At 38.8% G+C, this 13,694-nt stretch overlaps 2 protein-coding genes across 6 annotated transcripts in view; one reads left to right on the forward strand and one right to left on the reverse strand.

The window, feature by feature from the left end:
• The window catches only part of AGBL3 (AGBL carboxypeptidase 3), a 156,605-nt gene that overhangs the window by 124,525 nt on the left and 18,386 nt on the right, over positions 1–13,694 (forward strand). For 3 of the 5 annotated variants that reach the window (XM_063606103.1, XM_055115389.2, XM_055115388.2), the window contains one exon: positions 10,172–10,403. The exons of the other annotated variants lie outside the window; for them this stretch is intronic. In XM_063606103.1, the coding sequence (XP_063462173.1) occupies positions 10,172–10,403 (232 nt within the window). The remainder of the gene's footprint in view (positions 1–10,171; positions 10,404–13,694) is intronic. 5 annotated transcript variants of the gene reach the window in all.
• Positions 1–13,694, reverse strand: part of CYREN (cell cycle regulator of NHEJ) — an 80,742-nt gene that overhangs the window by 17,674 nt on the left and 49,374 nt on the right. The gene's annotated exons all lie outside the window — the stretch shown is intronic.

Consider the following 13,694-nt stretch of genomic DNA (forward strand, 5'->3'; position numbering starts at 1 on the left):
TTACAGGTGCCCACCACCACGTCTGGCTAATTTTTGCATTTTTAGTAGGGATGGGGTTTCACCATGTTGGCCAGGCTGGTCTTGAACTCCTGACCTCAGGTGATCCACCTGCCTCGGTCTCCCAAAGTGCCGGGATTACAGGCATAGGCCACTGCGCCCAACCTACATTCAAGTTTTTAATCCATCTTGAGTTGATTTTTGTATATGGTGTAAGGTAGGGGTGCAGTTTCAATCTTCTGCATAGGGCTAGCCAGTTATCCCAGCACCTGTTATTGAATAGGGAATCTTTCCCCATTGCTTGTTTTTGTCAGATTTGTAGAAGATCAGATGGTTGTAGACGTGCAGCCTTATTTCTGGGCTCTCTATTTGGTTCCATTGGTCTATGTGTCTGTTTTTGTACAGTACCATGCTGTTTTGGTTACTATAGCCCTATAATATAGTTTGAAGTCAGGTAACGTGATGCCTCCAGCTTTGTTCTTTTTGCTTAGGATTGCCTTTGCTATTTGGGCTTTTGTTTGTTTGTTTGTTTCCATATGAATTTTACAATAATTTTTTCTGGTTCTGTGAAGAATGTCATTGGTAGTTTGATAGGAATAGCATTGAATCTGTAAATTGCTTTGGACAATATGACCATTTTAATGACATTGATTCTTCTGACCCATGAGCATGGAATGTTCCATTTGTTTATGTTACTTCTGATTTCTTTGAGCAGTGTTTTGTAATTTTCATTGTAGAGATCTTTCACCTCCCTAGTTACCAATATTCCTAGGCATTTTATTCTTCTTGTGGCTATTATGAATGGGATTGTGTTCCTGATTTGGCTCTCGGTTAGGCTGTTGTTGGTATATAGGAATGCCAGTGATTTTTGTACATTGATTTTGTATCCTGAAACTTCCTGAAGTTGTTTGTCAGCTGAAGGAGCTTTTGGGCCAAGACTGAGGTTTTCTAGAATCATGTTGTCTGCAAACAGGCATAGTCTGACTTCCGCTCTTCCTATTTGGATGCTCTTTATTTCTTTATCTTGCCTAATTGCTCTGGCCAGGTCTTCCAATATTATGTTGAATAGAAAGATGAGAGAGGGCATCCTTGTCTTGTGCCAGTATTTAAGGGGAATGCTTCCAGCTTTTGCCCACAGTACGATGTTGGCTGTGGGCATGTCATAGATATTTTTAGGTATGTTCCTTCAATACTAGTTTATTGAGAGTTTTTAACATGGAGGAATGTTGAATTTTATCAAAAGCCTTTTCTGCATCTATTGAGAAAATCACATGGTTTTGTCTTTAGTTCTGTTTATGTGATGAATCACATTTCTTGATTTGCATATATTGAACCAAACTTGCATCCCAGGAATAAAGCCTACTTGATCACGGTGGATTAGCTTTTTGATGTGCTGCTGGATTTGGTTTGCAAGTATTTTGTTGAGGATTTTTGCATCAATGTTCATCAAGGATATTGGCCTGAAGTTTTCTTTTATTGTCGTGGCTCTGCCAGGTTTTGGTATCAGGATAATGCTGGCTTCATAGAATGAGTTGGGGAGGAGTCCCTCCTCCTCAGCTTTTTGAAATAGTTTCAGTAGGAATGGTACCAGCTCGTCTTTGTACATCTGATTGAATTCAGCTGTGAATCTGTTTTGTCCTGGGATTTTTTTGGATGATAAGCTATTTATTACTGATTCTATTTCAGAGGTCACTGTTGAAGTGTTCAGGGAATCGATTTCTTCCTGGTTCAGTCTTGGGAGGGTGTATATATCCAGGAATTTATCCATCTCTTCTAGGTTTTCTAGTTTGTGTGCATAGAGATGTTCATAGTAGTCTCTGATTATTGTTTTACTGTGGGGTTAGTGGTAACATCCCCTTTGTCATTCCTGATTGTGATTCTTTGGATCTTCTCTCTTTTCTTCTTTATTAGTCTAGCTACCAACCTATCTATATTATTGATTTTTTTTTTCAAAAAGCCAACTCCTGGATTAATCGATATTTTGAATGGCTTTTTCATGTCTCAGTCTCCTCCACTTCAGCTCTGACTTGGGTTGTTTCATGTCTTCTGCCAGCTTTGAAGGAGGTTTGCTCCTGCTTCTCTAGTTATTTTAGTTGTGAGGTTAGGTTGTTAATTTGAGATCTTCCTAACTTTCTGATATGGGCATTTAGTGATATAAATTTCTCTCTTAACACTGCCTTAGCTATGTCCCAGAGATTCTGGTATGTTATATCTTTGTTCTCATTAATTAAAAAGAGCTTCTTGATTTCTGCCTTAACTTCATTATTTACCCGAAAGTCATTCAGGAGCATGTTGTTTAGTTTCCCTGTAATTGCATGGTTTTGAGCAAATTTTTTAAATCTTGATTTCTATTTTTATTGTGCTGTGATCTAAGAGTGTGTTGGTTATGATTTCAGTTCTTTTGCATTTCCTGAGAATTGTTTTATGTCTGATTGTGTAGTCAATTTTAGAGTATGTACCATATGGCAATGAGAAGAATGTATATTCTGTTGATTTAGGATGGAGAGTTCTGTAGATGTCTATCAGATCTATTTGGTCCAATGTTGAATTCACATCCTGAATATCTTTGTGAATTTTCTGCCTTGGTGATCTAATACTGTTAGTGGAGTATTGAAGTCTCCCACTATTTTGTGTGGGAATCTAAGTCTCTTTGTAGGTCTCTAGGAACTTGCTTTATGAATCTGGGTGCTCCTGTGTTGGGTACATATATATTTAGGATACTTAGGTCTTCTTGTTGAATTGAGCCCTTCACCATTATGTAATGTCTTTATCTTTTTTTTTTTTTTATCTTTGTTGGTTTAAAGTCTTTGTTGTCTGAAATTAGGATTGCAACCCCTGCTTTTTTCTGATTTCCATTTACTTGGTAGATTCTTCTCCATCCCTTTATTTTGAGCCTATGGGTGTCACTGCATGTGAGATGGGTCTCTAGAAGATAGCATACCATTAGATTTTGCTGTTTTTTTCCAGCTTGCCACTCTGTACCTTTTAAATGGGGGCATTTAGCCCATTTACATTCAAGGTTAGTATTGATATGTGTGGATTTGATCCTGTCATTGTGTTGTTAGCTGTTTATTATGCTGGCTGGCTTGTGTGATTGCTTTATAGTGTCACTGGTCTACGTACTTAAGTGTTTTGGCTGGTATTGGTCTTTCCTTTCCATATTTAGTGCTCCTTTCAAGATCTCTTATAAGGTGGGTCTGGTGGTAATGAACTCCCTCAGCATTTGCTTATCTAAAATGGATCTTATTTCTCCTTCACTGAGGAAGCTTAGTTTGACTGGATGTGGAATTCTGGGTTCAAAATTTTTTTCTTTAAGAATATTGAATATAGGCCCCCAATCTCTTCTGGCTTGTAGGGTTTCTGCTGAGAAGTCAGCTGATGGGGTTCCCTTTGTAGGTGACCTGCCCTTTCTCTCTACCTGCCTTTAATAGTCTTTCATTTCTACCTTGGAAAATCTGATGTTTATGTGTCTTGGGAATGATCTTCTTGTATAGAATCTTGCAGGGGTTTCCTGTATTTTCTGGATTTGACTGATGGCCTCTCTAGCAAAGTTGGGGAAGTTTTCATGGACAATATCCTGAAATGTTTTGCTTTTTCCCTGTCCCTTTCAGGGATGCAAATGATTCATAAATTTGGCCTCTTTACATAATCCATGTTTCTCAGAGGTTTCGTTCATTCCTTTTTATTCTTAGTTCTCTTTATTTTTATCTGGCTGTCTTAATTCAGGGAACCAGTCTTCAAGCTCCAAGATTCTTTCCTCAGCTTGGTCTATTCTGCTGTTAATACTTAGGGTTGTGTTGTAAAATTCTTGTAGTGTGTTTTATAGCTCTATAAGATCAGTTAGGTTCTTTTTTATACTGCCTATTTTGTTTGTCAGCTCCTGTATCCATTTTATTGTGTCTTAGTTTCCTTGGATTGGGTTTTGCCATTCTCCTGAATTTTGATGATCTTTCCTATCCATATTCTGAATTCTATTTCTGTCATTTCAACCAACTGAGGTTAAGAACCCATGTTGGAGAACTGATGCAGTCATTTGAAGAACATAAGACACTTGGCCATCGAACTGCCAGAATTCTCTCTAGGGCCTGGAGGCAGCACGGGTGAGGGCTGCAAGACAGCAAAGATGACAACCCATCTCTCCCACTGAGAGCTCTGTCCCAGGCAGTTGTAGAGCTGCTATTGGCTCGATAGCCCCAGCAAGGAGTGGCTGAAGACTCAGGCTGGGAGGACATGCCTAGTGAAGAGATACAGGATGGGGGCCCACATAACAAACAGTCTGCCCGCTTTCTGTATGGCTGCTGCAGTATGCTGGGGGTCTGCTCCAGTCCCTTGTCACCTCGGATTTTTCAGCACCTGAAGGTACCAACAATGAAGGTCGTGAAACAGCAAAGATGGTGGCCCACCCCTCCCTCTGGGAGCTCTGTCCCAGGGAAGTTTGAAACTGTTGCTGACAGAAAACACTAGCAGGGGTATCTGTAGACCTTGGTCAGGAAATTCCTCCCAGTGAAGAGAAATGGGATCCAGTGTCTGTGTGAAAAAGCAGTCCGACCACTTTTATGGAGAGCTGCTGTGCTGCGCCGGGGGACCACTCCAATCCCTAATCACCTCAGACTGTCTAGAGCCTGAAGGCAAACATGGCTAAGGCTGTGAAACAGCAAAGACGGTGGCCCATCCTTTCCCGTGGAAGCTCTATACCAGGGAGGCTCTGAACCACTGCCAGCTGGAAAACACCAGTAAGGGTGACTGGTGACCCTGGTTGAGAAGTTCTGCCCATTGAGGAGAAGCAGCATCAGAGACCCATGTGAAAAAGTAGTCTAGCTTCTTTTCTGTAGGGTGGCTGCACCAAAGGCAACAATGGCTAGGGCTGCAAAACAGCAAAGATAGTGGTTCACCCTCCCTCTGGGAGCTCTGTCTCAGGGAGGTGTAACACTGCTACTAGTGGCTGGCTGGAGTTCCAAGCCAGTCCCTCTGGGAGCTCCATCTCAGGGAGGTACAACACTGCTACCACTGGCTGGCTGGAGTTCCAAGCCAGTGGGTCTTATCCTGAGATGTGCTGTGGCAGCAGGATCTGCAGACGGTCACTGCTCAGCCCCCTGGATTCAGCCCCTTTCCTAGGGGTATGTACAGAGGTCTAACTTCCCACTTTGCTGGAGTTGCAGCCACTTTTGCTGGGAAACCCGAGTATCTAAAGCTCCTGGGGCTCTGTATATGCCTGAGTAGCTGCTCTGCCAAGACTCCATGTATCAATAACCCTATGTGTCAGACTGCAGGAATTGGTGGAGTGGGTTCATGAGAAGACCTCCTGACCTGGGAGCTGCAAAGATCTGTGGGAGAAGCGTGGGTCCCCATCATCACTCACTGACTCACCCCTTCCTTGGGCAGGGGAGGCTCTCCTGGCTCTGTGTCGCTCCTGGGTGGGCAGCTGTCTGCCTTGCTTTTCTCTGTTCTCCATGGGTCAAGTTGTTTTCTTTATGAATCCAATGTGTGTACCTGGATATTTCAGTTGAAGGTGTTGTGTTCACTCACTCCTTCAGTTTCTCTCTATGAGAGCGACAAATGCAAGCTCCATCTAGCCAGCCTCCCAACCACTTTCTTAACAATGTCCTTAAAACTCGTTTTGCCTCCTTATCCTTTGACTAAGCCAGTGCTGAACAACTGCAATTCTGGATGAATCTAACTATCCATCTCTGCCCCTATCTTAGATTATAGAGCCCTGCTGGAGAAAAATTACATTACCAAATGGCATTATACATTCTTGTTTGCATAATTTATATATACATATACTTGATCAGCTACCTCTTCCATTCTCCAAAGTAACTATTCTAAATTTTTTCCTCTCTCTCTCCTACCTAACATCTCCCCTTTACCCTCAGTAGATGACCTAACTTCTTACTTCACATATAAAACAGAAACAAAAACCAGAGAGGCCATCAATAAATTAACTCATCTCAAACATCCTTCCTTCTTGTTTCAAAGAAATAAATATCCCTCTGTTTAAGGTTAATTCATTCAGCAGTGCTCTAGATCCCATGTCCATCAATTTCCTTAGTGACATAACTCTAATTACTGCTGTCTTTCTCACCTTCCTCAAAATATAGCCAACATTCATTACCTTCACTTCCTCACTTGTATACTTCTCAACCTACTGCTTGAGAATGTTTCTACTGTTGCCATACCATGAAATGGTTATTTACAAAGCCATACTGACTTCTCTACTGTTGATTATTTTCAGGGCCTTTAAACTATTTCCCTTGATTCATTGAGCTATTTCACAATAGCTATTGTGCATCCCATGTCTCAGTCAGTGTACTGCCATCATCCAGTTATCTAAGTAATAAACCCAAGACTTATCCTAATGTTGTACATGTCTGTTTTTTGGTCTTTAATAACATTTCACAATAGCTATTGTGAAATAGCTCAATGAATATCTAAGTGTCATATCTGTGACACTACTCTCTCCTGGTTTTACTCCTGTTTCTCTAGCCATTCATGAAATGTGTTGAAATATGTGAAGAGGAGCCCATGTAGGACATCACCTCTGCCTAAATTTTAATTGGGCTGTTTTACAGTAGTCCATCCTTTGGTCTTTCTTACCACATACTTTATTTCTGAGCACTCTCATCTCTACCTGCAGCTTCAACCAGCAACTGACAACCATCATATTTTTAATCTTCAGTCTAAGCCTCTCCTGAATTTCATATTCCTCTGCCTACTGGATATCTCCATCTGTTTTTCCCCACAGGCACTTCTATTCAATGTGTCCACTTCCGATCTCTTTCTCCTGCATCCCATGTCTCAGTCAGTGTACTGCCATCATCCAGTTATCTAAGTAATAAACCCAAGACTTATCCTAATGTTGTAAACTTCTGTTTTTTGGTCTTTAATAACATGAAGCTCTATCCATTCTACCTCTAAAGATTCTCTTGAATCTGCTCTCTTCATCCTAATGCTACCACTAATTCAGACCCTCATTTTGCCTCCCTTGAATAACTGCATTAGCCTCCTAATTTGTCTCCCTGCCTTGTGTTACACTTTTCTTCAACCTTTTGTTTTCCTGGGTCCCAGTGTGATCTTTCAAAAATGCAAACCTGATTTTCTTGCGTAAAATCTTCAATGTCCCCCTGTTTCATTCAAAACACATTTATTTAGCGTCTGTCAGTCATGAATTATTCCCATCTCAGAGGATCTCAAAAGTGTTATTGCAAACAAGTCCTCTAGTTTTGAACCATGTCTTCATGCCTACCTGATATCCCAATTATTCTACACCACACTTGTGATTTCCTGAATGTGCCATGTTAGTCCCACATCCTAGATGACTGTCCTTTTTTACTTGGCTGACTTGTGTTCATTCATTTACCCCATACCCTTTGCCCCCATCTATAAGTATGGCTGTAAGTATATGTATGTAGTGAGTGCCCTGGTTTATCTCTATAGAAGTATATTCTAATAGATACTTTACTTTTTGCTCTCTAGTCCTGATTCTTAACATATTGAAGGCAGGGACTGTGTTTTTCACATCTATTTACCAAACAAAAATGGTGCCAGATACATAATAAGCATTCACTGAATGTTTATTTTTATTTTTTTGAGATGGAGTATTGATTGCTCTGTCACACAGACTGGAGTGCAGTGATGCGATCTTGGCTCACTGCAACCTCTGCCTCCTGGGTTCAAGCAATTCCTCTGCCTCAGCCTCCTGAGTAGCTGGGATTACAGAACTCGCCACCATGCCGACTTAATTTTTGTATTTTTAGTAGAGACAGGGTTTCACCCTGTTGGCCAGGCTAGTCTCGAATTCCTAACCTCAAGTGATCCATCTGCCTCAGCCTCCTAAAGTGCTGAGATTACAAGCATGAGCTACCACACCCGGCCTACATTCAGTGAATGTTTATTGAGTGGCCTAAGAATGGCTTATCAAGAAACTGTAAATAAGTTCATTTCATTTGCCAATATTGCCAGATATTGTAATCATACATTATCTTTCAGATCTAGCTTAAAGCAATGCGTGCTTTATTTATCTTTTTATTTTCCTTTTAAGAATAGATAATTTCTTTACAAAAAAACTTATTGTAGAAATTTTCAAACATAAACAAAAGTAGAAATAGAATAATGAGTCCACTGATGCCCATCACCCATCCTCATCAGCATCCTGCTACTCTTGTTTCATCTGTTTTCCCACTACTTTTTTCCTAGAATATTTTAAAATAAATTCTATAAATTATATTATTTTGCCTATAAACAGTTTAGTGTATATCACTAGATAAACAGTTATTAACAAAGCACAGTGTATTTCTTGCTTTTATTCTAAATGTATTCTACTTTCTCTTATGCTGTCTACGGACCAATTTAAGCATGACAATTATAAATTATAGGACTTTTTTTAAATGTCTGACTACTAGTCTTCCTTCAGGCTTTACTCAGGGTTCCACCCACTTCCCAAGTATGTAGACTCTAAATTGTGATAAAATACACATAACAAAATTTACCATCAACTAATTTTAAGTGTACAATTCAGTAGTGTTAAGTACAGTCACATTGTGGTGCAATCTCCAGAACTCCTTTTTCTCTTTTAAAATTGAAACTTTATGCCTATTCCTCCGCAATTCTCCCTCCCCCCAGCACCTGGAAACCATCCTTCTACTTTTGTATCTATGAATTTGACTGTTCTAGTCAAATAGAATTCTAGTCAATGGAATATTCTAGTCAAATTAGGAAGTGGAGTCAAATATTTGGATGACAAATGTGATATTTGTCTTTTTGTGTCTGGCTTATTTTATTTTGTATAATGGTCTCAAGGTTTATCAGTATTGTAGCATTTGTCAGTATTTCCTTCCTTTTTAAGACTAAATAATATTCCATTGCATGAATATACCTCATTTTGTTAATCCATTCATCAATGAACACATGTGTTGCTTACAACTGTTGACTATTATGAATAATGCTACTCTAAATATGAATGTATCTATGTCTCTTTGGGCCCCTGCTTTCAATGCTTTTGGGCATATAACCAGAAGTGGAATTGCTGGGTCATATGGTAATCCTATTTTTAATTATTGAGGAACCATCATATTGTTTTCCACAATGTTGTACCATTTTACATTCTTATTAATAATGTGTGAAGGTTCTAATTTTTCTAAATCCTTGCCAGCACTTGTTATTTTCTGGAGGTTTTTTTTGATAGCAGCCATCCTAATATGGGGTGAGATAAACATTTTTAAAAATGTTATTATATTTCAATGTCTCCATTAACAAAACAATAATTTCTTTGTATCATCTAATAAAGAAGGGATTTCTAACATGCTCTTCCCAGTCTCCCCATGTCCTTATACTGCCATTTCCTCAAACTAGAAGCTTTGGAGCCACCACTGATTCCTTTCTTATTCTCTCATCTCACATCCAATTCTTTAGAAAATCCACATATGTACCCAGAATACTCCCACCCCACTTCTCACCCTTCTAGCCATTTCCACCACCCTGGTCCAAGCTACCGCCATCTCTCCTGGATTGTTTCTGAAGCCTTCCAAGAGATCTCCCTGTTTGTTCACTCTTGCCTCTCTTCAATCTGTTCTCAACTTGACAACCAGCACAATCTTGTCCAAACAAATCTCAGACTGACACTCCTCTGCTCAATGCCTTCCAGTGATTTTCCATCTCACACTCAGTAAAAATCAAAGTCCTTCTACTGGCTTTGAGGCCCAACATGAGCTGAGTCCATGTTACCTACCTAAATTTATCCCTTATAACTTTCCCTTTTGTTCATTCTACTCCACCCACTGATGCATTCTTGGTGTTCTTGAACACACTACTATTCTCCTACCTCAGTAAGGGCCTTTGTCTCGAATTATCTTTCCCCTGAAACCTGCTCGATTTACTTCCTAACTTCCATGAGATGTCAGCTTCATAAGGAGGCTTTTTCTTAACACCTTTTTAAAAATGGAAATCAACCCCTCAAGAATTCTCTACTCCCCTCCGCAGCTTTACTTTATCCCGTAAACTTTATCATTATCTAACATAATATATATTTTATTTGTTTATTTTCTGCCCACTGTCATTAAAGTACAAGCTTCAGATGGGCAAGGAATTTTAGATAAAATCCTTGGCATATAGTAATGCCCAATAAGTAATTGTGAATAGAGTTCATATCTCTGTACATATTTTTGTGGTTGCTCCCCAGATCTGCACCACAACTTAAAAAGCAAAATAAAAGAATGCATATCTTTCCAAAGCAAGAAGACTGGCATAAATTGGACAGATGATGAAAAAAGAAGCTACAAGGATAAAGGAATAGTTCAAACTCAAGAAATATTGCAGTATTTGCTCCCCATCATGCATAGCACTAAAAACATGCAAACCACTCAGATAAAACAGCTATTCAATCCAAGAACCAACTTCCAAATCCAACATCAGTAAGTCAATACAATTTTATCACTCTTATCTATTTAACACAACTTTTTTAAAAAAGCAGGGCTTATTAATTTATTATCCTACGAAAAAAAAATCTGCTCTTGAAAATGATGTCAGCTCCATCACATTTGGCAAAGAACAAAGACCCAAAGCTGTCAGAAAACACTGGATAAATGAAGGAGTAAGTTATCAGGCCTTATTTAATTGATTATTTGCATGAAACTCCTCATTAATTTAGATCTATTAATAAAGTATGCATAAATAAAGTATGATTATAGCCTGATTTGAAAATTATCAGCTGTTTTAAACCTTATAATCCTATGGGGTAACCAGAATTAAAAATAATTAACCTGAGCTACTTCAGTTTATTGATACTGAGATGAAAGCAGAAAGAGTGAGACCAGTTTTCTTCTAAAGATAAAAAACAGAACTACCTCTAAGGCCAAAAGGAAACATGTGTAAATAAAAGTAAAGACAGTAATAAGCTGAAAATAATAAATACAATACTAATATTATCAACAGATTTTTATAATGTACTTCCTATGTGCTACACACTGTTCTAAGTTATATATGTATACACTTTACATTTTACACATGAGAAAATTGAGGTGCAAAGAGGTTAAATAATTTGTCCAAAGCCTCACAAGCCAATATGTAGTGGAATCTGGAGTCAAATCCACCTAGACATTCTGACTACAGAGTCCTCCTGAACTTCATCATTATGCTTTGCCATTTCTCTTTATAAGTGAAAAACATGACCAATATACTTAATATACAAACAGTGCTTACATATCAACTGGAAACTTATGAATACTTTCATAAGAAAATGGGTGAAGGCTATGAACCATTGCTACTGTGCAGTAGTAAAAACCCTGACTCTTCACTAGGCCTCCTCTGACACCAGCCCAATGGGGAGAGAAAGAGGTACTTCATTTCTGTCCATTGAGTGTGGAAATCTCGGCTCCCCATTTGGTTTCCAATGACACCCTGGGGGAGGAGAGAGACTCTTTATAGGCCAGTGGGAGGGTCAAAGTTCTGGCTTCTATTTGTTCTTCTTTGACACCACCCTAGCAGAGGTTTGAGATCCCTCATTATACCTCATAAGAGTGGAAGTGTAAGCCCCTCTGCCTCTGCTTACATGGGTGGGAGTGAGGGCACTGTTTATCTGTGGTGCTTGGCTGGAGTACAGTGGTTATTGCCTAACATTTTCTATATCAGTAAGCTGTCCCTTTCCTGGTCCTTTTCTACACAGTACAGGCTATTGTTGAGAGCTTTTTGTGCATGTGTCTGGGCACATTTGTGTTTTCAGATTGCTGGCTTCTTCAGCTCCAAGTCTTGGATATATGAAGCAAAAAGAAAACCCAGGAGACACCATTGTGTTGTTCCTTGGTTCTTGAAGTCCTTAGCTAGCCTGCCTGCTTTCTACCTTTCGGAGTTGCCTTTTGTTCATTTTATATGTAATGTCCAGGATTTGTAGTTATTTTTAGTGCAAAGAATAGGGAAAATGCATCTGCTTCATCTTCATGGAAGTGAAAAATATCTCCAATTATATTTTGATTTGCATAATCTTTCTCAAGAATTTTCATCATTACCAAATGGAATGCCAAGCATGAGATTTATTCCTCCATATTTGAAATCTGACCTATGTTTGACCAGAGAGAAATTTAAGGTATGTAAATCATCTTGTTAACATGCAATTCACCTATTAATCCACCTAGACCCTATTCATTTTGGCTTAAGAACAGAACAGACAATGTAGGTTTCAGCCCTATAATTACATTCAGATGTAACGTCATGTTCAACATGATAATTCTGCAAACTCTTACAGCACATTAACTAGTTTCTCCTTAATCCTAACTTAGACCAATGTCTAAAATGGTTTAGCAAAGTGTGATCTTCTCATTCTTTGCTTATTCTCACTTCACCCTGAAATCACTTACTATAGGTAATAGCATGTAAGAGTGTTGAGACAGTCAAACAAATGATATATAAAACAGAAAAGGTAGCCATAAAGAACTAAGTGGTAAGAAAAACAATAACAAAAATCAACCTGACAATGTTTAAGTTTGCAGTGAGATCATCTGTTAAGAAAGGACTTGCTTGCTGCTTTCCTACTTTTTAATATTTCCATATACACCTATATCAGATACTTTTGGGGGTGTCTACCTCAGGCACAATTTGCCCTTCTCTGGGGACTGCCTCTTGATCCACAAGGGTAGCACTTCCAAAAGCTGCATTTGTAATTATGTGACCTCTACCCACTGGCATGGTTGCCAATCAGATTATCTTTCTCTATACTTTGGAACTGGAATGAGAGATAGTGGATCAGTCTTGCACATGAAACTGCTGTAGGATGCAAATTTGAGCTAAGGGAAGTAAAAACTTTCCTGTGGAGAGAGAAAAGCAGAGACTGCAGATGAATAAAAACCCTTGGATGTTTTCCATTTTCTAGTTCTAGTCCTTTCCTGAAGCCTGGCTGAATTCCCTCTCCCTCTGTTTCCATGAGTAGCTTTGTACTTTCTTATAATTCTTCCCCTACCCTACCTTATGCTTTTTTTAATTAAGCTAGCTTGAATTGGTTTCTGTTACTTGTAACCAAAGAGGTCTTAGTTAATACCTCACTATTTGTCTGTACCTTCATGCTCAGGCCAATCCTCATTGAGTGCATTTCTAGATTCAAAGTATTAATATATAAGGAACCTCTTATGAAAGTAATGACTAAAAATCACGCCATGTCCTAATTGTCACCTAGACCCCACCCCAATCTCAATGGAGGCTACATATGGAGATGAACCTCCACATCTGTCCAATAATAATTAGAAGCCTCCTATCTCTGGTGTCAATGGGGTCCAGATGGGGAACCTGGACTTCCACTTCCATCTTGCAGTAATGAGGTCTTATCTCCCCACTCCCTGTGCTGGAGCAAACTGACAAAAAGCCAAAACAGAGGGTTTACATAAGATCCAGAGTCTCATAACATAATATGAAAGTGTCTATGTTTTAATCAGAAATAAATTGTTGTACCAAGAACCAGGAAGATCTAAAACTGAAAAAAGACAATTAGTAGACACAAACACTGAGATGTTAATGATGTTAGAATTTTTTGACAAAGATTTTTAAAGTAATCATAATTAAAATGCTTCAAAAAACACTTATAAACACACTTGGAAGAAATAAAAAAATAGCCTCAGCAGAGAGAGAGAAAAAAAATATTAAGAACCAAATAGAAATTTATGAATTGAAAAATACAACTGAAATTTTAAAAGCTTAATGGCTGAGCAGAACAGTATAAT

Source organism: Pan paniscus, chromosome 6 (assembly GCF_029289425.2).
Source record: "Pan paniscus chromosome 6, NHGRI_mPanPan1-v2.0_pri, whole genome shotgun sequence".
Taxonomy (NCBI): domain Eukaryota; kingdom Metazoa; phylum Chordata; class Mammalia; order Primates; family Hominidae; genus Pan; species Pan paniscus.